This window comes from Chelmon rostratus, chromosome 18 (genome assembly GCF_017976325.1).
Source record: "Chelmon rostratus isolate fCheRos1 chromosome 18, fCheRos1.pri, whole genome shotgun sequence".
In the NCBI taxonomy this organism is placed as follows: domain Eukaryota; kingdom Metazoa; phylum Chordata; class Actinopteri; order Chaetodontiformes; family Chaetodontidae; genus Chelmon; species Chelmon rostratus.
Window position 1 is genome coordinate 3,291,930 of NC_055675.1, and position 21,846 is coordinate 3,313,775.

Sequence of the window (21,846 nt, forward strand, 5' to 3'; positions counted from 1 at the left end):
TGAAGGACGCGAACAGACCGTGGAGGAGAAAGCTGCTAACTTCAGCTGCCAGTGGAAGTGGTGCTAGATATTGTTACCAACCACCATTGTTAACGCAAAACTTGCTTTCCGGCATTACAAACGTTTGCAGGTCTGTCCGGGCGCTTTCAGCAGATGCGCATTGCTGCCAACACATTCTGTAGCGTCATGGTCATCACATTCAGTGGGACTGTCGACTTGTTGCCACTGCACCTCATTACATTGTGTCTTCTGCATTACTCCTTTCTAAAACCCCGATAAAGTGAATATTCAAAGTAAATATGACATGAACTTATCTTCCACGCTGAGGGCAACTCAACGCTGCCTCTCACGCGCTCATCCTGGAGTAGCAGTGTTTGCCAGCCTATAAATGAACACAGTCCACAGAAAGCAGAAAAAGGAAATACTGTAAATTTTTATTTTATGCTGCAACATTTGTACAGATGAGCTTTATCCAGCCAGTCACAGATTTGATTCATCCACACTGACAGTCTGCTGGATTGGTTAACTTCCCATTCATTGTTGTCATATATCCAAGTACATCCAACTTATTGCTTGCCAAACCAAGAAAAGAAGTTTACCACATTGTATTAAAAAAAAAATATATCACCATTATGCGTATTGGGGAAGACAGGATGATTGCATCTCAAATATCAATCATGTTTTCTCTGATAGGGTACAGAGTGTAGCACACCATTTGACATTACGTTTTCATACATTTTCATAATGATGGCAGATCTAACTGTAAACATAACTACAGTGGTCAAAATAAGGTAGTTAACTAAAAAAAAGCACATTAAATATCTAATGAGAAACAATACTATTATTACTACTGTCACCTCTTTTACTCATAATAACATAATTAAAAACAAACAAAAAAAAAAACCCTCAGTAATATTTACATGGTATTCAGTCAGCACAGCATAAAAAAATGCTACGTTTTCTAGTTAATGTTTTGCTACGTATGTACTCATCTACAGCTGCACATGCATTTTTTGGGTTTCCAAGTGCACAGGTTATAAATGCTAACACAGTCAACAACTCTGCATGTTGTCACAGTATAAACTTCATTAAAATTGTCATTGTCATATGACCTGGCAAGTTAAAGCTTATAGAGGTTCAAACCAAATTCATGTGGCAGTGGTGGCAAATCAACAGCCAGATCATAATAGAGAACATGCTCCAGATACTGGCAGGACAAAAATAAAAAATAAAAAAACCCACAAATGTTTCATCAGCACTATAAAAACACAGGGAGGAAAAGTAGTTGGGAGATCCATCCTAACGCCATGACTCCTGTAATGTGTATGGGTACCACTTGTTCATAACAGATACTAACGTGATTGTTGAAATGAAAAACAAGTCTAACTCATTCTGCTTTCTTAAGCAGTGACTTCACACTCATAATTACACACACTGCCTGCTAGAGGACACAGAGGAGGAAGGACTGGACAGTGAGTGAACCTGAGGTAGTAAAGCCCAATCAAATACACTTTGGAATTGATGACATATGGGGGGGAAAAAAAATGCCTTGACGCATTAGTGCATTTTCTTCAAACCACCAAAATCATTTTACACTCTCAAATCAAAACTAGATATCTATATAAAATTATGCACAACAAAATTATTAAGACAAAACTTTTCTAATTCAACTTTCTGACATCATTCGACATCCTGGGTCCTGAGAAAGAAGATGAGTCCTAATTCCACTGTACAGGTCATTTAAAATTATTTTTAATCCCATCCTTCACAATATGCACAAGCAGTATAATTATAATAGGAAGGAGTACTTACAAAATTATTTGTAATAGCCAAGCTGATGTTTTAACATTTTGAATATGGGAGGAAAGTAAAACTAACCAAAAAATAAGCAAGTGGTGAATTATTATTGAAGTATAAAAACAAATGTGTATGTACAAAAATATACATCCTAACAAGTAGGGATGCCCAGATCGATCAGCGCCTGATAATAAGTAATTCTGGGGGGGTGGGGCATAGTTGTTCATCAGCAACTGCCAAATCGCTGACTACTCAGCTTTTCTCCATGTGTTTTATGAAGTTTCTGGGTTCTTTGTAGGTACTGTTTTGCTGTCTCTCCTGACAGCACACATCCACACACTGCCTGTCTGCGCACAGAACAAGAGGAGGGGGGGTGCTTACACCGCATATTTCAGCTGTACTTCTGGAGCTAATATAGGCAACCTGTTCACTGCTCTGCCGATTGAACTAAGTCTAAGCATATTCATCGATTGATTCATGACATCAACTCGTGCTCTGACAAACATGCAAGAAAACATTCCACCTTAAAAGTTGCTGATAGCTGCTGGTAGCCTTTGAGCGGCACGGTGAATTAAATTAGTCTTCCCTGTAAATTTCTCTTTGGAGATTAATAAAGTACCTATCTATCTATCTACCTATCTATCTCCTCCAGTCTGTAAATTGCTAACGTTGACCGACTAGTGAAGATGAAAAGGCAGCAAACATCCTTTCATCATTCACTCTTCTGATGGTGATGCATTTGAAAAGCAACGTTACAAACCAGCCTGTTAAACTTGCTTGCCTGCTTGTGCTGCATCCACAATGCCTGCAGGAAATAAAAGCTTGCTTATTTCTGTCTTCACAGCCTTTTAGATGAGCTTATAGCTTAAATAAAACCATTTAAAACCGAAACTGCTCGTGTTCATTCCCCTGTATTGCTTAAGGCCATGCTAATTACATCCATGGTGTCCTCTAATACTACTTAGCCAGATGTTTGACTCACTGCCATGTAATGAAACTGTTCATAGTCTCAGTCTAACATTTTATCATGTGGTCAGTTGTAGTGGTCTAATGTATGTTAAACTTGCCACCGTAACAGCAGAGGTAACACAAGCTTTGAAAGAAGCCACTTAACCGTGCGCGTGTCATCGATGCACAACACTACATCTCTGAACAAGTTTGACAACACAGCATTTATAGCCAAGGTTTAACTGCCACCTGGTGGAGCCCAATACACTACAAAGCAGTCAAATTGACCAATACTGCCATACCAGCTGCTATTTAAAACAAAACATTAGAAACAAAAACCCTGTATCAGGCGATATGGCTCATAGACAATCGGCGGCAAATCCCGATCGGGGCATCCCTACTAACAAGACATTCCTTGCAGAGGCGTTTTTTTCCACCCAAAGTTTGTAAACTTTTAATAGCATATATCTGAGTATTTTCTGTTTAAAAAGGCAATTCTTCAAACAATCCACAATACTAATGACTGTCTTTTTTTTCTTTCATCAAAAAATTCTAAATACTGTAGCACCTTCAGTCCAGAATCAAGATTTTTTTTTTTTTAATTCTTGGTTTAAAAAAAAAAAAAAGATTGTAAAAAGACAAATCAGTCAGTCAATCCATTCATATTTGGGTTTTTTGTGAGCCTTCACAGCCATAACATTGGGTCAAAAAAGGCCTCAGCTCGGGAGTGTCCAGCGTTGGATTCCTCAGTAGACACGGGGAATGATTCGGTAGCGAACAGTTCGGCAGTATTCATCCCACGCTGAGCCATACTTCCTCCTGCACTCGCTCATGTCGCGGGAATCTCGGTGTACGAGCAGAATGATGAAGTAGATCATGTAGTACCATGGCAGGAGGTGGCTAAAGCCTGCAGATTTTGATGAGAAAAGTGCAGGAAGTTTAAAAAAAAAAAAAAAGACACTTTAGTCTGACTGAATTTATCTGTAGGTAGAAAGTAATACAATTTTCTCTAATCTTCTCACACCATTTTTATCCTGTGGCAAAAGATCATTGTTCTGTAGTAGTTTTGTTACTTCAAATCCCACAGGCATCTCTAACAAAAATAAATAAAAAAAAATTTAAAAAATTATAAAAAATCCCACAATCCCTATTCTTTATGTTGCCTGTCTGTTTAACTTTATCTACATATTTTAGTGTGCAAACTATTTTACGACTACAGCTATTACAGTAAATCTGAGTAAAGATTACTGTCTGAACCTTACCAGGTGGGTGGGAGTCATTAACATTTCAACCCTCAGAGGTCAGTGCAGCAAGACTTTTTCCTCCGCATGACTTTGTGAAGAGCTGCTCTATCTGATCCTATTTGACCAACTAAATGCGACCTTAATAACCCCCAAGAAAATAAATACAGACAACCTTTATTTGTACTTTTGTTTCAATTGTGGTATATATTCTTACTTTGTTTGCTCATAACTGCAAGTGAGGTTACTGTGAGTTTTAATTAATTTACACATAATTACCCACAAAAAAGGTGGCCTCTAAAACTTCCATATGTATATACTGTGTGTCTGGACTCTGAACTTCACTACTAAACAGTCAGTACCTCATTGTGGAGAGACTGCTGCTCTTGCAGGTGATAAGGGCAGCTGATGTGATGGAAATGGTTTTTATGAGCCTTGTACACATCCACTGACATATAATAGCAGATTATTCTGCACCTTGATTGATAAAACAAGCGTCCTTAGTGTTTGATCACTTGTGGTGCAAATGTGAAGTCAACTCACCACATGGTAGGGACCAAGCCAGGGCCATTATAAGGTCTCCCAGGTAGTTAGGGTGGCGGACCACACCCCACCAGCCAGACACCAGCAGACTTTTCCCTGTAGCTGTGGGGATCGTCTTTAAATCTGAGAAAGAAAGACGGAGAAAAACACAGATATATATTATCGGTGAGAACGACAGAAACGGGCTTCTTTGCCTAAGTTTCATATATTGAAAACTTGTCCTGTTTTGTTAGACGTGATAAAAACATTACATTGTAGTGTATTACTTCATCTGCTGTATCTTAAAAAACAGAACCAGATGGATTTGTTGTTGTTGAAATAAAATAGGATGGTGAGTTTACTCCACCTTTCCAATTTTATCACGTCAGAGACACAGGAGGCAGATCTCGCAGCATCAGTATAAACCAAAACAATAATAATAATGTGAATATAGTCACAGTATGTGAATATGAGCTCTGCTGCAATAAGTACTCAGTTCAGTTTCATTTTCTAAATGATAGTTATACATACAAAAATCCCTCTCGTCTGGGAGATGTCCCAGGGAATATCTCTGTTCGTCTTGAACACGTTTTTTATTGTCCCCAGAACGCCAAGACGCCTTTAGGCTTGAGCTCTGCATGCATGAAAACTTACAAGACAATTTGGGGTCTGATGGGTTTCTCCTGAAGGCATTCTTCTCAGAGTTGGATTTCCGAAAGATGTAGAAGCCGAAGACTGAAAAAATAAGACCAAGAGAAAACATCATCCCTGACTTTAGAAAGCGGGAATGCAAAATGACCGATGAAATCTTAACTTAATGTCTTTGGGAATAATCAAATGATGTTTTTATCAAATGTCCTTGATATTTCTCACTATGAAGCTATACATGACCTCAATATACAGGAACAAAGAACTATATATGAATATAATTATGCAATCAAACAATCCAAATCCTCAATCAAGATCATCAGTGACTTCAGGTTGATTTCCCGGTCCGACTTACGTTTGAGTGTGAGAATGGCTGCAAGGGCAGGGAGGCTCAGGGGGTTGGGGTGGCTGACCAGGTAATAGGCCTGCAGTGTGTAAGTAAAGGGAACCCACACCAGATCACCAAATGCCAACATGAAGCCAAAACCATCGTGCATCAAGTCCATGGTGGTCAGGATGGCTTCCTATGGAGACAAAAACAGATTCAGTCATCACTCGTTTTGTTTCATTTGACCTCCCTGACTATGTATGTAATCATTTTCTATCAGTGTGTTTCATCAGACTGCCTTTGAGAAGTATTTTTGAGAAAATGTCGCTGTTACAGCACATTTTTATCTTGTGCTCTGTTAAGCGCACCTCATTCCAAAGGCCGTCCACCACGTAGAGAAGCTGGAAGAGGTTCACAAGGATCATGGAGTGAGATGGAGCATCCAGACCCTGCTGCTTCATCTCAGCCAGCGCCATCGCAAAGTTGATCAAACACTGAACAATGAAAGACAGATGAAATCCATCATTTTGAATGCTGCCTAATCATTCAGAATGCTGGATATTAAAATACCTGCCTTGTCTTTTAAAATACTTTACACTGACAACCAGACAATAGTACAAAACCTTCACTGATCATCTAAACACCTCCAAAATACAAGGACCCATGTTCAAAAGCTGTACAATAGTTCTTGATTGCTACAAATTGCTTTAAAATCTAAGCTGAAAGTTTGCCTTAAACTCATAACCACAAGCTAACACAAGGTGTTCCTTCAGTTCATGCCACATCTGAGGTTAAAAATCAATTCCACATACGGCCACCAGAGTGCACTGTGTAAATTACAGGCCCCACTGAAACAGCTCAAGTGGCACCATCATCACCTCCACAACAAGCTGTGGTACACTGGCACATTTCTAAACTCAAGACACAATGATTGCACGTCCCATGACAACTCACCCAGCCAATCAGACCCGGGCGCATCTCACAGAAGAATTTCAGATCAAAGTTTTTGATGCGGGGATTGAGCTCATGTCCTTTGAAAAAGTCGTAAACCACATTGCCTGGCGAAACAGAGGGAGGGAATAGAGATATCACAACTGTGCAAACAAAGCTGACAACGGTCAAAATAAATGAATGAATAACAGCACAATGTATGTGATCAGTGAGTAGTTAATTCTAGAAGTTTCCCCTTACCAGAGTTTCCCCCGAGTGCCAGCTGCCCTGGGGCGGCATAGTGAGAGCGGACATACAGGTAGACGCTGAGCAGGATGGAGATGAGGAAGGAGGCCGTAGCCAGTTGCAGGAAGTGGCTGTGAATGTAAGTGAGGTCAACACCCTGGTGTACAGCCACAGCTACTGCTACAGCACTCACCATGATGGCAAAGAAACCTGGAGGGACACAGAGGGGGTTAGATACAATAGACAAAAGAAAGATCGAATGTGGAAGACAAAAAGCAAACAGCTTGGAATTCAATTTTAAAAAAAAAAAAAGGAAGTTGAAAGATGAACATTTTAACAAGCCAGAAATGACAGCAAAATCATTGTCCCATAATGCGCTCAAATCAATGCTCGAAGCTTGTTGTTACCAGTTGAAGTCATAGATGAGCCAGAAGTCAGAATTAGTGAATGGCAGTGACCACATGATAGCAACGTATTCACTAACTACAACACAGAGAGTGCAGTAACAGACGCTTATTGATTGGAATGGAAGTGGCTCGCAGTGAGAGTTGTAGACAGAGTTTTCACTTCACACGGTCTCACCATTGGTTCTGTACTTCAGCCTCTCCCCAGACCTCAGTGGCATGCCGTCACTCAGCTAAAAGAGAGAAACAGAAGAAACTGGGATTAACAGCCGACCAAGAGCACCTTTGACTGTGAGGGGACAAGTCATGGTGGGAATGAGGGTCACTCACTCACAAGTAAACACATGCACGCTAAAACTCACGGATCCATTGGATAATGAGCGGATTACGAGAGAGCCCAAAGAGGTCTGTTTACAAATCTGTGATAGCTTTCAATCTCACTTCAAATGGCATATGACATTTTCATTGTAAAAATCTATGAGGGGATATGCCTGTCCTCATTTTACCACAGTAGTGACTTCTGAGGGATGATAGAACACTGAGGATGAAAGACATCCATCAGTTTTTGATCTATATTAAAAGAAAAGAATTACTTTGATTGAAAAACCAAACACAAAAATGTAATATCTTTATATTGTTAATCCATTAACCTTGAGTAGAGAGTGATCACAGTTATTGAGATAAGATATCAAGAAGCAGAGATGACCCTGGAGGGAAAGAACAACTTTTTCCTGTGGAGTATCTCAGAAACTGTTACTCCTGACCATTAATCCAATTTCTGCCTCCTGCCAGAGTTAACAAACAGACGAAAGTCATGTGTTGGTTCACGTGCGTCTTTCCTGTATTAGTGAATACAGAGAGCAAGGCAGCTACCGCCAAGTGATTGTACTACATGAACCTTACAACACCAATACCAGAATTTACGTTGTCAGTGACTTCTGCGCTGATAACCACCGTAACAATGGCAGCAAGAACACAGCAGAGGATGGGAGGAACAAAAAGGAAGCATGAACAAACCCAAAATTTCAAAGTAGAGGTCTTTGAATAAAAATGTCGAAACATGAAGAGTTCAAAGCAACAAACAGAAGAGATGGGGGAACAGACTGCATTTGTGTGCAACGACATGTACACTGCCTTAATTTCTCTTCATTAACTCATACATGCATTTTTGTCTGTACAGTTTTCAGCTCTTCTCACTCACTTTTCCAACAGGCAGGATGTAAAGCAGGGCCTGGAAGAAGACCCAGAGGATGACAAAGCCAAGAGCCTGGGCATCCCAGAAGGCTTCAAGAGGGGGCAAAGGAGAAGGGAAGTTGGCCAGGCTGGGGTCCTCCAAGTTGACTTGAAGTATGAGGAAGAGAACCCAGGCTGGAAGGAAGAGCAGCCAGAAGTATGCTCCTGGAGGAAAGAAAAGACACATCGGGAATATGAATGTCATCAGTGTGATCAGATTCAGTTTAACACAACATTTCTGCATGTCAAGCTAAACATCACCACCAATCATGCAGAAATGCGTACACACATACAAATTCAACTACTGATTTCACACTGACAACTCCCCAGCATATAAGGGAATCATATAGCTGAGCAATCTGTAAGGTGGGTACTGCACACACAGTGAAGCTGAGGCAAGACTGCCAAAAGGAAATCAGATTTTTTTTTCTTCCTCTAGCTTGTGCAGTTTCCAAAAATCAGGCTTGCATCATCTACAGACTGGCAGCGTTCCATTCTTTTAGTAAACTGAAAAGCTGTGTGTAGTTTATGATAGCACAGAATACATATTGTTCTCAGAAAACCATAGGTCTATGCTACATTCAGTTTTCACCTCCACTGCTAGGATCCCTATAGGCTGTCAATCAATTCTCTCATTGATTTACAGAAAAAGAATTTAATATCAATTGACTAAATGAATATACAGCAGTGTGCTGAAAAATAGAGACTTCCACAATCCAATACAGCTGTCCTGTAATGAATACTACATTTATCAAAAACATAATTTCTAATTGTTTACACTGTTTGAAAGAGGCAACACTAACACAAAACTCAGCCTGATAGAACGTATAATGAAAAGTGTGACTACATACTATTCTGTGGCCTTTAACTGAGCTTGTGCAAGGATGCCCAACAATTTCATGTGAAAAACTTCCTTCTCAGGCTAGTAACTGCTTTTTACTATTTTCCACCCTGTAACCTACCCATCTTCCCACCAAAGTCAAGTGGGGTGGAGGCAGCAGGAGCTGCAGCCAGCTTGGCATCCTTCTCCTCCAGCTGCTCTGGTCTGGCCTCAGCTGGTTTGGCGTCTCCGTCATCCTTCCTACGGCGCAGGTTGTAACGGCCTTGGTTCTTCTCAGGTTCTGCCTCTACCTTAGACTCAGACTTTGAAAGAAAGATTTAGGCTTATTCAGGATTTTGGATTACTAAAACATACAAATCAAAGACAAAAGTTGCACAAGATCTAGGCTTGCCATTTAAACAAAGTTCTTGAACACAATAAAGTCCACATGACGGCTGTGGTGGATAAAAAACAAAGAATTCCACATAATTGACATGGTTAAGGTTGAGAAGATCTTCATCAGGTTAAGTTCATATACATAAAACCATGTGTGGGCAGGGTGTTTCAATTGAAATATCTACAGCAACTTAAACAAAAGGTCCAATGACAGAGATGCCTAATGGTGTGGCGGAAATGCCCTTTCTACCACACGGCAAGTTTAGCATGCCCTGTCTTGATCTGGCCGTTGTCCCCTTAAAAGAAAGTTGCAACTTTCCACATTTAAAACTACATGCGACGCAGCAAAAAGAATCTCACATTTCCCAGTATCTGACACAGATTTCTCCCAACTGTTTCTACAATGGCACAACTCTCAAAAACCCATGCAGTAAAATCCAAACACACTAAATACCTACAGAAAAAAATGTGATGGAATCACTTCTGGCAGAAAGACTTATCTACAAACCAGTACTATGCTCTCATGCATGTGGCTGAAAGCAACAACTGTGCATGAGTAGCCCCCCAATGTATGCCAGGATAAAATACCCCATGGGGGTAGCAAAGTTTCAACACAAGAACTTTAATCAGGCACTTGAAGACACATCACCCAGCAAACATGGTGATTTTGTTAAGCTGACAGCAAAGGGTGAAAAGAAAAAGGCAGCACCCAAACACCAAGTAATGCAAACCTCTTTAAAGAGCACCCAGCCTTCTGATAATGAGAAGGCTAAGGCAATCATGAGAAAAGGCATGGAATTCCCAAGGTGGAAGATGCTGGATTCTGCCGACTGCTCTCTCACACTGACCCCAGCTACACTCTCCCAGGTCATATGTATTTTACAGATGCTGCCCTACCCGAGCTCCACCAGGCAGCGTATTCACACACAGGATAGCTTCCTGAAAGAAGACATTGCTTCTATAAGCTTCACGAGTGGACGTCAGTCCGAAGTCGATGCTGAGTTTGACAGCTCATTGGATTGGTACAGATTTCCAACTTCTAACTAAAGTGGTATTGCAGTCCCAAGAGTTCTCTGGCTCCCATACAGCTGCAGCACCGGACACTACGTTCCAGAACAAGTTCCTGGCATGGCATATTCCAGAAGAAAAGGTGCATTATAACGGCTGAAGGATGCAGGACCCACACACACCAGATGGCCAGAGCACAGCATAAATGACATCATACCCAAGGTGAGAAAACCAACATTTAGCCTAATAATCAGCATAAATAAAATGAACAAAATAAAATAATAAAACAAAATAAGATAAATAGGCTAATCCAATTAAAAGAACACAATTTAGATTAACCTAACACCCACATTTAGCTGCAGAAAATCTGTTTTATCCATCTTATATATTTGGCATATATCAAACTAGGCCTATTTAGGATGACATATAGCCCAAGTTCAGAGTCTAATTCTGTGCTGGTCTAACAAACAGCATGCCTAATTAATGTGATTACTGTTTGCTTTGTTTTAAATAAAAGATACAAGCACAGATTCTGAAAGGCTCAAGGCGCAAACACAGGGACTGCTTTTGGATCTGGTGGCCGAGGGCCATAGACAGACCCCAACTAAGGACGGGGAGCCAGGCGAGCAAGCTGAGAAGGTGCCAAGACCAGGTTCCTTGACGTCAACCAGTGAGGATCACTTTCCTGCTCTCAGCAGAGTTGCAAGAGGTTACCTCTCTGAACCCTGCACAAGTGTGGAGAGTGAGCGCTTGTTCAGACCTGCATCAAACATCGTTGATGAATGCAAGAACAATCTCTTCTGAAAAGGCAGAGATGCTCCTTTTCATTAAAAAGAATCTACTGACAATGCTTTACAAGGCAAAGGCATTTAGCCTAAGCCATATGCTATTTACATACTTGTCCTCCCCCCTTCTTTTTTTAAAACAAATGCACTTTCAATTTGCGTCCTATTTTAATCTCACAGGTCTTTCAGATCATGTTTTAGAAGCCACATTAGACTATTTTATTTTACATCTTGAACAGCTGGCCTTAAAAACTGTGGTGCAATGGCTATCAGCAGCAAAAAAAAAAAAAAAAAAAAAAAAAAAAACATGATACGGGCATCCAAAATACCAACTAACAATTCTGAAGCTAGCTGATCTCAGGTCTGCATTTACTCGAGAGTGATCTGATTTAGACAAAAATACAGACTTCCATTCTACACTTTTCTAGAGGTACAGTCCTCACAGCTGTCAGAAAATTTTAAAAGGCAGGGAAAGAGAACATGTGCAAAGATGTGGCACATGTTAGTACCATGTGACTGATTACATGAGGCTCAATCTTGTGAGGGGAGCCTCTCTCAGCTGGAAAACATACACACGGCCCCCCCCAACATGCATGCATCATGACATTCCAACAACTTACTTCAAAGCCCATTCATTAACTGAGTATGGCCTGGAACATCAGTTGTTTTTTGGAGTACCTTCTGTCTGACAAAACTGACAACTATTTCAACTCAACAGAGCTGAAACAGTAGAAAAGTTCATGAAAAAAAAAAAAAAAAAAAATGGGATTAAGTGCAGTGCAGTCCAAAGACACGATGTCTTTAGATGGTTTTTCACTCAATTTAACATTTCAGTTATTGCACAAATTTTCTTGAGTATATTTAAAGATTTTGTCTGTGTTCATCTATGTTGATGTTCATGTGCGTACTGAGAGTACTGGGGCAATGGGACTGTCCACTTTTAATTTATTGTTGAATTGTTATTTCAGTAAATATGGGCCTTCCCCTCCTCACACAGATGAACATCTTTTTTCATTATAAAATAAAACTCACCTCATTTACTCTGTTAGCAGTGTTATTCTCCTCTTTTTGTTTCTCCTCTTTCCTTTCATGCTTATTGTTGCTATTGTTCTCAGCTGCCTTTGTCTGTTGCTGCCCATCAAACAATGGAGGGAGATTGATGGAGATGGAGAGACAAAAAGGGGAAAAAAAAGCAACGTGAGGAATAGGCAGAGGGAATGTGACGGTGTTATGATCAAAATCCAGAATGACAGAAGCGGAAAGTCTTTCTAACAATGACAAGGTACTGATGATTTAGGACATTTGACGATGGATCTAGTCAGATAATTGGGTGCATTTTCAAAATCAATTACTGGCACAACTTTAATTCAATTATACGTACTTGACCAATACATGTCATCTCCTCTATAGTGACATTTCTTTTTTTCCACTTCATTTCCAAAAAGCCATTTTGCAGTCTTCATGATCATTGGTTACCAAGTAGCCAGTGTATTTTTTGTTTAATTTCATATTACAGTACACATGATCTTATATAATTACAGTCTTTGTTTACTAAGGTTAAGAACTGCACAAGTGTCACAATGTGATTACTAACAAGCCCCTGCCTGGTAGGGCAAGCTAAAGAATATGAATGAACAAAGACCAGTGTAATGTGGTGGGCATCTGGGTTGATTTCACCACTATATCATAAACTGTACCTGTGTGCGAGTGGACATTACAGGGATTACAATTTACTTTGTCAACCTGCAACTCGTGCATTAAACTGTATGACTGAGTTGGTGTTACAGGAAGCAACATGAAAATTGCAGAGACTGCCTTTGTTGCCTGGTGACATTAACAAATGTAGCTACAGGAAGTAAAATCTGAATCAGCAGAGGCTTCACTTACAGTGTTGGAACTTTTTGATTAATGACTTTGGTTAGATTTAGCTGGCTTTTATTTCAGGCTATGATTTATTCTAATGCACTACGCAATTTCACATTTTGTGTAAAATCTGATCTATGCTGTTTGACAACTTGTGAATTGATAGAGACTATGCATATAATACAGTCATGTGGGTGTCAGAGGTGAAAAGTATCACCGTGTATGGTACAGTAGCCCAATTTATGTATTTACAATAAGTGACCCTTTGACTCTGATCTTGTACCATCAGTGCTGAGAATGAGAGACTGAGAGGGCAGCTGTGGTACTTACCAGGGGACTAAGCCTGACTTCTAGTGTATCCTTCAGCTTTGTATCCCTGCGAGAGGATGGTGCACTCTCTGTTATAGCTGCTGCAGCGACAGCCGCCGCTGTGCGGGAGGAAGAGCGCCGTGTGGTCCTTGCTGGGGAGCGTGACCGGCTACGACGGCGGCCAGGTGATCGAGAACGAGAGCGGGAACGAGAACGGGTCTGGAAACCAGCAGCATTCTGAGGGAAAACAGCAAGTGAAACAATAAAGGAGACTGCAAACATCATTAACAATTGTACATTGTCTTTGTAACTGGAACAGGTCAATGAAAGGTGACAGAAAACATACCAAAATCCACCTCATCTTATGTATAATATAGCAAGTCCAAATAATGCTTAAACTTTACACAGCAGGTTGAAGAAGAGGTTGTCTGTACAATTTTAAAATTATTTTTAATATGGGGGATTAAAAGAAACCAACATTTTATGAGCAGAGATGAGGACCAACATGAGAACTTCCTTCATCTGCCTGAGTAGATAATCAGCTTATTATCAGCTAAAGCAACATTATTCCTAGAAAAACTTTATTAAATAATCAAATTAAATCCTAAGTCTGTGCTATTTTCATAGCTGACCATCTACAAATTGTAACCTAAGCACTGAAAAGAGATTTACACAATGCTAAAGCATGCACAAAATGTTACATGAAACAGTGACAGTATATCTCTCTGTGACACTAGGGATACCTTGATGTCTTGCTCCTTGAGCTCCAGCTCAGTACCATCCTTATAGATGACCGTGTAAAGCTGACTTTTGGCATCATAGCCCAGCACCTTGACCTCATAATACAGGCTGCTGCCAGGCCAGCGGCCCATCACCATCTCCCCTCTCTGATACTTCACAGAAGGCATCCTCATTGACCTGGGAATCAGTGAAAAACAGTAGATAAAGAGTGAGAGTAGAAGAAAATATAGAGATGAGGGAAGAAAGAGAAAGTGAAAGAAGGAGGATATGACATATAGAAGAACAGGCAGCAGGGAAAAAAACAGGAAAGGATATAAAAGATATGTAAGATTTTTTTAAAAAGCCTCATTCAGCTTCATAGACTAGTAGGGTTCAGAACCAAAATATGGCTATGGGTTGGGAGCTAGCAAGGAGTGGGTGGTTGATCAAGGGGGTGAGCGTGCAACAGCGACTAGCAGGGCTCTGAAGAAAGCGAGGGAGAAAAAGAAGATGAGAAATGTAGTGATCTAGTTGTTCTGTGATTTCTGTTATGTAAACATAATCCACAGAGAAGCCACAAAAATAAGCAATGAAATAGTCACTTAAGTACACAATCAACAAAACGGATAATATGAATTGATAAGAACCTGAATGGATAGCCAGAATCAGAATTGATCAAATTCAAACTATACGCAAGCCTACAAGGGTTTACTGGACGGAGCAAAATCACTTTCATCCAAACAGTGTAAGCTATTAAATTTTAGAGGTTTTTTTTGTAGCAACATCAATAAATTTATACATTTTAGAATTGGAGACACTATATACATTTGACATTAAATGTAGATGGAATAATTTACAAGAAAACTGTCGATGCAGTGCAAGGATACTTTGCCATTGGTTAAGTATAATGACAAAGGCTAATTTGACACAATGACAGGCATTGTCATTGCACGCTGCCCCTTCTGTTTCCACACAGGCCACTGAAGCACAGCATGAGCTCAAACTGCTTGAATGACAACGTAGTAGCATCTCAAAATGGGCTCATTGTCACCACATTGTTTTGGCAGTTACATATTGGACATACAACTTTCTGTCTGTTGACTGCACTTACATACAGTGTAACTACAGCTGGACAATAATGCAGTACTACCATGTAATATAATTTCAAAGAGTGATATAATATGACTTTATGACAACAGTGATCACAATAAATTGTTCTGTTGCCATAATTAATGACAGCAAATAGACAAAAAATGAACAAAAACTAGAATAAACTAACAAACAACAGATTCAGTATGCAAAGTAAAGCACAAAACAAAACACTAATTATAAAGTTTACCATGTGACTGTACTTAGCACAAGTTATTCAAAAAGGCACAGGGTCAAGGATTATTGAAAGCATGTATATGGATGACCTCACTTTGAGCTGCAAGATGCTCTTGAGGTAAAACAGAAACTGAAGCGGCTAAGAAGGTCAAGCCACCATGACTGAATGGGCTGTTCTGGACACTTCCCCAGGCATTTACTCTCAAAAGTAGTTAACTGGAATTACATTGAAATTTCAGACAACATAATAAAATGTTCTACCCACGGTCTAGACCGAAACCCCCAATGGGGAATCCTTGAATTACACAGAAAGAAAGAACATGAACTGAATCTTTACTAACTTGGCAGATGTATGGAGCTGTAAAGTGAGGTCACCCAACTCTATATTTGTCAAACAACTGCCCTGCTAGTTGTCTGTGATAAAGATTTGTTAACAATACCTGCTTCAGTATATCTCAAATTATTCAATATTAGCCTATGGAGGAGTAAAGAAATAATTTATCATGCGTCAATTAATTCACTTAGAATATGAATTAAAGCATTTAAAAACTAAACTCCGAATTCAAATAGCTAAACACCTGATCAAACAGCATACATCATTGGTTTACAAGTTCAAAGCCATCCAAACATTTTGAGTGGCTGGACAGCCTACGTTAGCTACCACTTTAGAACGGCACAGTCCTACTGTAGTGTGCACCACTAGACACAATGAGGTAGGCCAGGCAAGGTCAGCATTATGGAACATTAGTGACTGGGGAGGCTCAGTGTCTAGAAAACCACCACACTACTGCAGAACTGCTGACAGGTCTGTCCCTGTTAGGTTTACCCAAAGCTGTCTGTCTGAAAGAGTTGTGCCATTCAAGTCACAGCCAACCAGGGAAGGAATTTTTGCCCAGCCAAAAAAGTACAGTAATGTGAAATTAAACTGTGGTTGTGCCCGTTAAGTCTGCCGACTCTAGCAGGCAGTTTGGGGGTAAACATAAAATCTAACCAGTCTAGCTGTACGCATACCCCCCCACCCCCATGTTACTCTAAATCACTTAACTTCTTGATTAGCAGCACCTAAATAGGAACATTACATTACTGAAAGAAAGGAAACACTGACAAACACATTCAGGACAACATGCTTTAGTTTCAGCACAGAAAATTTAGGTCTACCCCCAGCTCTATACCAGTGACAATTTCAGCCACATAGCATAATGACATACTGACACCCTCCTGTCAGTAGTCTTACTTATTAAAATTCCAGTAGTCAACAAAGTGCCATGCTTCAATACATGGCAGGCAGCATGTATAGACTGCTCTGAGGTTAGGATTAGTTGTTCAATTTGTGCTTTCACTGCCAAATTATCCATCTGATGAACATCATAAACATATCAAAGAACTTCTTCATGTTAAACTTGACAATAACGGTGGACTATTGATTACTAAATGACTCTGCTGTACAATCAAATCCAGTGTATAGTTCACCAACATCGTGTAAGCCTTTCTAAACACAAAATAAGTCAACTGATTTACAGCAGGTTTTCAACACTACATTGCTGGCTCATAGCCAGCTAGAGTCAAACATATGCAGACAACCCCTAATCCACGGGTAACCGATCTAATCTTGTGAAACACAAAAATCCACAACTTTGAGTGAAAAACATCTCAATGTGACACACCCAAGGTAAGTCCCTGCGCTGCTCTCCTGGCTTGCCTGACGAGTTCCATATAGGATGTGGAAGTCAGGGCTGAATCGCGACTGATGAGAGTTTCCCATCAGATCTCAGGCTGGGCCGATGAAAGGATACGGGCTGTAACGTGGGTGGAGTTTTAAATAGAAGTCAGGCAGATATCCCCCCCTTTGTGCTGAAAACCGTTTAGCTCCACCTGGTATGCAGCCCCTTTGAAACGCAACGTGGATAAAGTTGTAAACTCCCACCCAAGAGGCATAACTTCTTGTGTTAACATTTAAGTTACCCAATATCAACTTCCATAGTGGTAGGATACATCTGCGTGGTTTCCATTTGTCCGCAAAAGAAATAAGGAAGACACGTTAACTCACTGCAACACAAGCTATACTCCCCATAGAAATACGCCAAAGCCCAATCCTACTGTTAAGTCGCAAGGTCCACGAACGCCAGTCAACATTCTTCTGTATTGGTGGTTTACTTCATATCAAACGCATTTAAGGCTGTCTAATGTATACAATATCACAATTCAGTAACACCATGCAACAAATGTAACGTAACGTTGTACTTTAAAACGAGTTAACGTTCATGGAAAATGCTTGTTCTTCCAAACCGTGACGTGTTTTGACTGTTATTGTCTCCTGCGCAATATCCATTGCGTTAGTGATTTGTGAATTACCATAACATTAACTTCGAAATGAATATCCCCGAGCGCCTCTTATCATCATTTAGTTAACTTTACCTGTCTGTTTTCACTCTCAAATCCACAACGTTAAGACATGCTCCTGCTTGCCATACGAATGCGATATTGGTTTGTCTTCTTGAGTAAGAGTGAGTTAACGGTATAGTCTTTATGCCACAACTCAGCTGTAATGTACGGGAGCGGTTTCTTTAACGAACTGCGACTAACGTTAGCTTTGCTAGCTTCGAGATAGCCGCGATGCAGTTGCAAGCGGCAGAAGGGAGAGGAGGGAAAACGTCATGCATTCAAACACAGTTGACGAAGAAACCAAACGCGTACGTCAAAGAACCAACACGAGAGCACATACGAATAAGTTTGACAAAACTGAATTTAGTGACTGCAACGTTATCCCAGCTAACTATTTTTAAAACACATTGTGCGCAAGCAATCGAAGAACCGACTGCGCTAATGCAAGCGTTACAATCTAATAAAGGTCGTCTTTGACTAAGCAGGCACAGTCTAATGTCTGACCATCGTATGGTTGAATGTCGTTAATCTGGATGTTAGCGAACAGCGAGTCCATAATGGTACCGTTATAACTTCGTGAACGTCACAGTCCTGCTGACCAAAACTATTAAACATTTCTATTAAAACTTTGGACTGATAAGGGGAAAGGTGGCATGCACATATGATATCCATATAGTTTCTCCAGCATATTCACTTGAACAAGTGGAAACAAGTTAAGATTCCAGGAACTAGTCTGCGATAGCAGCGCCGTTATAAAGCCAGTTTGAGTTAGCTTCGGCTAAGCCTCAGTTTCCCAACAAAGAGAAACGTAAAGCGATTGACTGTTTTGCATCACAAAACATACATATTGGCCGGATGTACTTACCTTAACGTTAAGCGAATAATTCCAGTGAGTAAAACTGATAAGATATTCCTCAACAGGACAACAAATTAATAAATAAATCTTAATATTTTAAAAACGGAATTTGCTCACGTTTGACGTAGCGCTCCTTCTCCCTCCCTCTCTGGGTAAAATCCACCAGTGAGTAGAAAGGCGCGAAGGCCGCTGATTGGCTACCTCAGCGTTCATTTCAAACAGTTCTGCAAAGTCATTGGTTATCGGTGTATTATAACTGAGTTGGGATTGGCTTTGAGTGAGTCACGACTGCTTTGTTTACTGGTGTCAAATTACCGTCAGGCAAAATGGTTGAAGTGGCAAAAGCAGATATCGCATAATAAACACTATGTTATCTCTCTCTCTCTCTCTCTCTCTCTCTCTCTCTCTCTCTCTCTCTCTCTCTCATATATATAATATATGTATAAATCTGTCTTTCACAGCACAGGGCAAAGAACAAAAGCCAGTCAAGGCAAAGGTCTCCCAGAAAGTTTATCTTTGCCTGCATCTGTAGCACACATTGTATATTGTCAGTGCAAGGGGCATGTATTACAATAACAGATGAGTGCAGGTTTGATGTAGGGTAGGCCACTTTGAAGCCAAATAACTGGACTCCTCAGAATCATTTCTATTCCTCAGAATAGACTTCTTCTGAGTTTATATTATCATGGCTGAGTAGTATTGAGTGATCTTGAACTTTATGCTTTAACACAGACGTTAAGATGTGCAATTCTTATGCCTTTCTTAAAATTTGTTGCAAACAAAAAAAAAATCGTAAACCCAGAGACATTGTTCATACCGTCCTATTTAAAACTCTGTCCCCTGGGCTGAGTCACTGGTCATACCTCTGGCTTTGCCTCCCCTTTCTCTGTCTTCTCGAAGCTTAGGAAGCAGATCTCTCTTCTTTTTTAACTATGCCTGAAAAGTCTTGTTGACATAGATCTTAGTTCCTTTCAGCCTTCTCACTGCAGAGAGGATGGGTTGTCTGTCTTTGAGACAAAGAAAGTTAACTATAGTTGGTCTGGGTCTGTCATCTTAGGAGGGATAGGAGGCATGGTGCTGCTCAGATGAAGGTGAAGGTACTCTGCATGATTTCTTCTGATTATTTTATTTCATTCAAATCAGTTGGTGGGGTCAGTATTGTTATAGGCTGCAATTGCATTGTACAGTGGTTTTTTTTCAAAGCACATTAACATAGCACTTCATCTGATGCTATAATTAGGAAACTAGGCATAAAAAAAGTCAAACATGAATTCATATCTGCTTAAAGTAGTAGGAGAATGGACCCAAAACATCTGTTTCCTACTTAAAACTATAAAAAGACAAAGATAAGGAGACTCTGCACTCTTTAAATTGTTAAAATAATTTTGAATTTTCATTGGATCTCCTTGCAAAAAGTGTTTGTGACCTTCAGAACAAAAGGTTTCAGTTTAAGTAAGGTGATTCCATTTGCTTTTATCTCTGTAGTCATAACTTTATTGTATTCAATTATTACACATTCATTCAAATAGTTGTTATTTTGTATACTGTAGCATCTCTGTGGCAAAGTGCACCATCAGCTCAATGTGATTGAATCAAACTATCTCCAGCAGGGGAGCCCAGAGTCAGTAACCGCTGCATGTTAATGTTTATGCAACACTTGACTGTTGTGACACGTTATTCACAGCTGCCACTCACACCCAAAGCCCATAAACACATGAGGAAGAAAACTGATTTTGAAAATTCAAACTCTCCAATCCAATTAGGGTATCAAAGTTTTCTCAGCTTCCTCATCTTTCTCTCTGCAGCTCAGGGTGTTTTCCTGTCTCAGTGCTGCTTGCTGCAGCACAGCCCCTTTCTGGCTGCAAGTCAAACAAAACCTCAAATGAACTGCAGATGTACCGCCAGACCTCTCTATGCTCCACCCACAGGAAGTTTTGCTATATTTGTTGTAAAGTGGAGCTGCGCAGACAACCAATTAAGGCGGGAAGTCTTCTTAAGTCATCACCAGGTTGCAAACAACAAGAATTAGAGTATTGGTGGCAAGTCTTTGCAAATATCACCCAGAAACTTTACTATGAAATTCATAACAAATAACATAAAGTCAAATGCTATGTTGTATGTGCTCATGAATGACTTGTGAAAAGATAGTGTATGTTTTTCAAAACAAAAAATACCTGCATTGAAACCCCTCTTTCTCAGAAACACCTCCTTTCTGGTGCTTTCCACATTTCCTTTCTCTTTTTCCATAGCGCTCCCCTTTGTTCAACCTGCCCCTCTCCCATGTCATACATCGCCAACCCCAGTGAGCGACCCAACTTTTCTAAGCCGACAAAAAAAAGATGAGACGAGCTGCATCGAATGGAAAATTGAGCTGGAAGCTCCTGCAAGTACACAGAGCAACAAAAAATAGCTGCGCAAGAGTGGAAAAAATGACAAAAGCCCAATTTTACACAATCAAAAAAGATGAATATATGGAACAGTGTGATGCATCTGACTGTTGAGAGGAGGGTCGGTACAAAATTCTCTGAGGCTGTTGTTTGTAGCTGAGCACACTGAGATTGCACAGTATTGCAGGTTCAAATCTTGGTCTTGACCTCAGTTCTGTCATGCTTTCACTCAGCTCACTGACATACAGCACCACAACACGGAAGGACCGCAGAGGAGCATACATGTCATGCAGGCTTGCTCACACTCTCATTTTCAGCTCGTCTTCCACTTCCTGTTCTTCGCTGAGCATGAATGTGGAACAGTCAGACATGTTGTCACAGTTACTGGGCTGTCAAACAGAGGCTGACCTGCTCTAACGACACCAGGGATGAGTATGGTCGGCAAAGAATTCAAAGTCCTTGTTCCCTTTAAGTGAAACGGTGTCGCATTGTGAAGCAGAAATAACACGATATTACTCTTAGGAATAAAAAGTTGAATTTATAAACAATAAACTTCTGTGGTCTGGAATGACCAGTAGCTCGTGGTGGTTAATCTTAGCAAACCTCAGACGTCACTGTGTAACTCAGTTCACAGACTTTACACTACACTCAACACTAAATCCACTTTTTGAGTTAGTATGTTATATAATTACATATT

The 21,846-nt window shown here is 40.2% G+C and overlaps 1 protein-coding gene across 3 annotated transcripts; it reads right to left on the bottom strand.

Moving 5' to 3' along the window:
* Positions 1-413: 413 nt before the first annotated feature.
* Positions 414-18,974, bottom strand: lbr (lamin B receptor). Of its 3 annotated transcripts, none has more exons than XM_041959195.1 (14): positions 18,880-18,974; positions 14,222-14,396; positions 13,500-13,715; positions 12,339-12,437; positions 9,260-9,440; positions 8,266-8,462; positions 7,243-7,297; positions 6,676-6,870; positions 6,439-6,542; positions 5,853-5,978; positions 5,512-5,680; positions 5,163-5,243; positions 4,530-4,652; positions 414-3,652 (listed from the first exon to the last, which is right to left on the bottom strand). In XM_041959195.1, exons 2-14 carry the CDS (start codon positions 14,390-14,392, stop codon positions 3,492-3,494), a joined length of 1,878 nt encoding a protein of 625 aa, XP_041815129.1. In that variant the 5' UTR covers positions 14,393-14,396; positions 18,880-18,974; the 3' UTR covers positions 414-3,491. The 3 variants fall into 3 exon arrangements, with proteins under 3 accessions (XP_041815129.1, XP_041815128.1, XP_041815130.1); XM_041959194.1 differs by having other exon boundaries at positions 18,772-18,915; XM_041959196.1 differs by lacking the exon at positions 18,880-18,974 and adding an exon at positions 17,940-18,074.
* Positions 18,975-21,846: the final 2,872 nt, after the last annotated feature.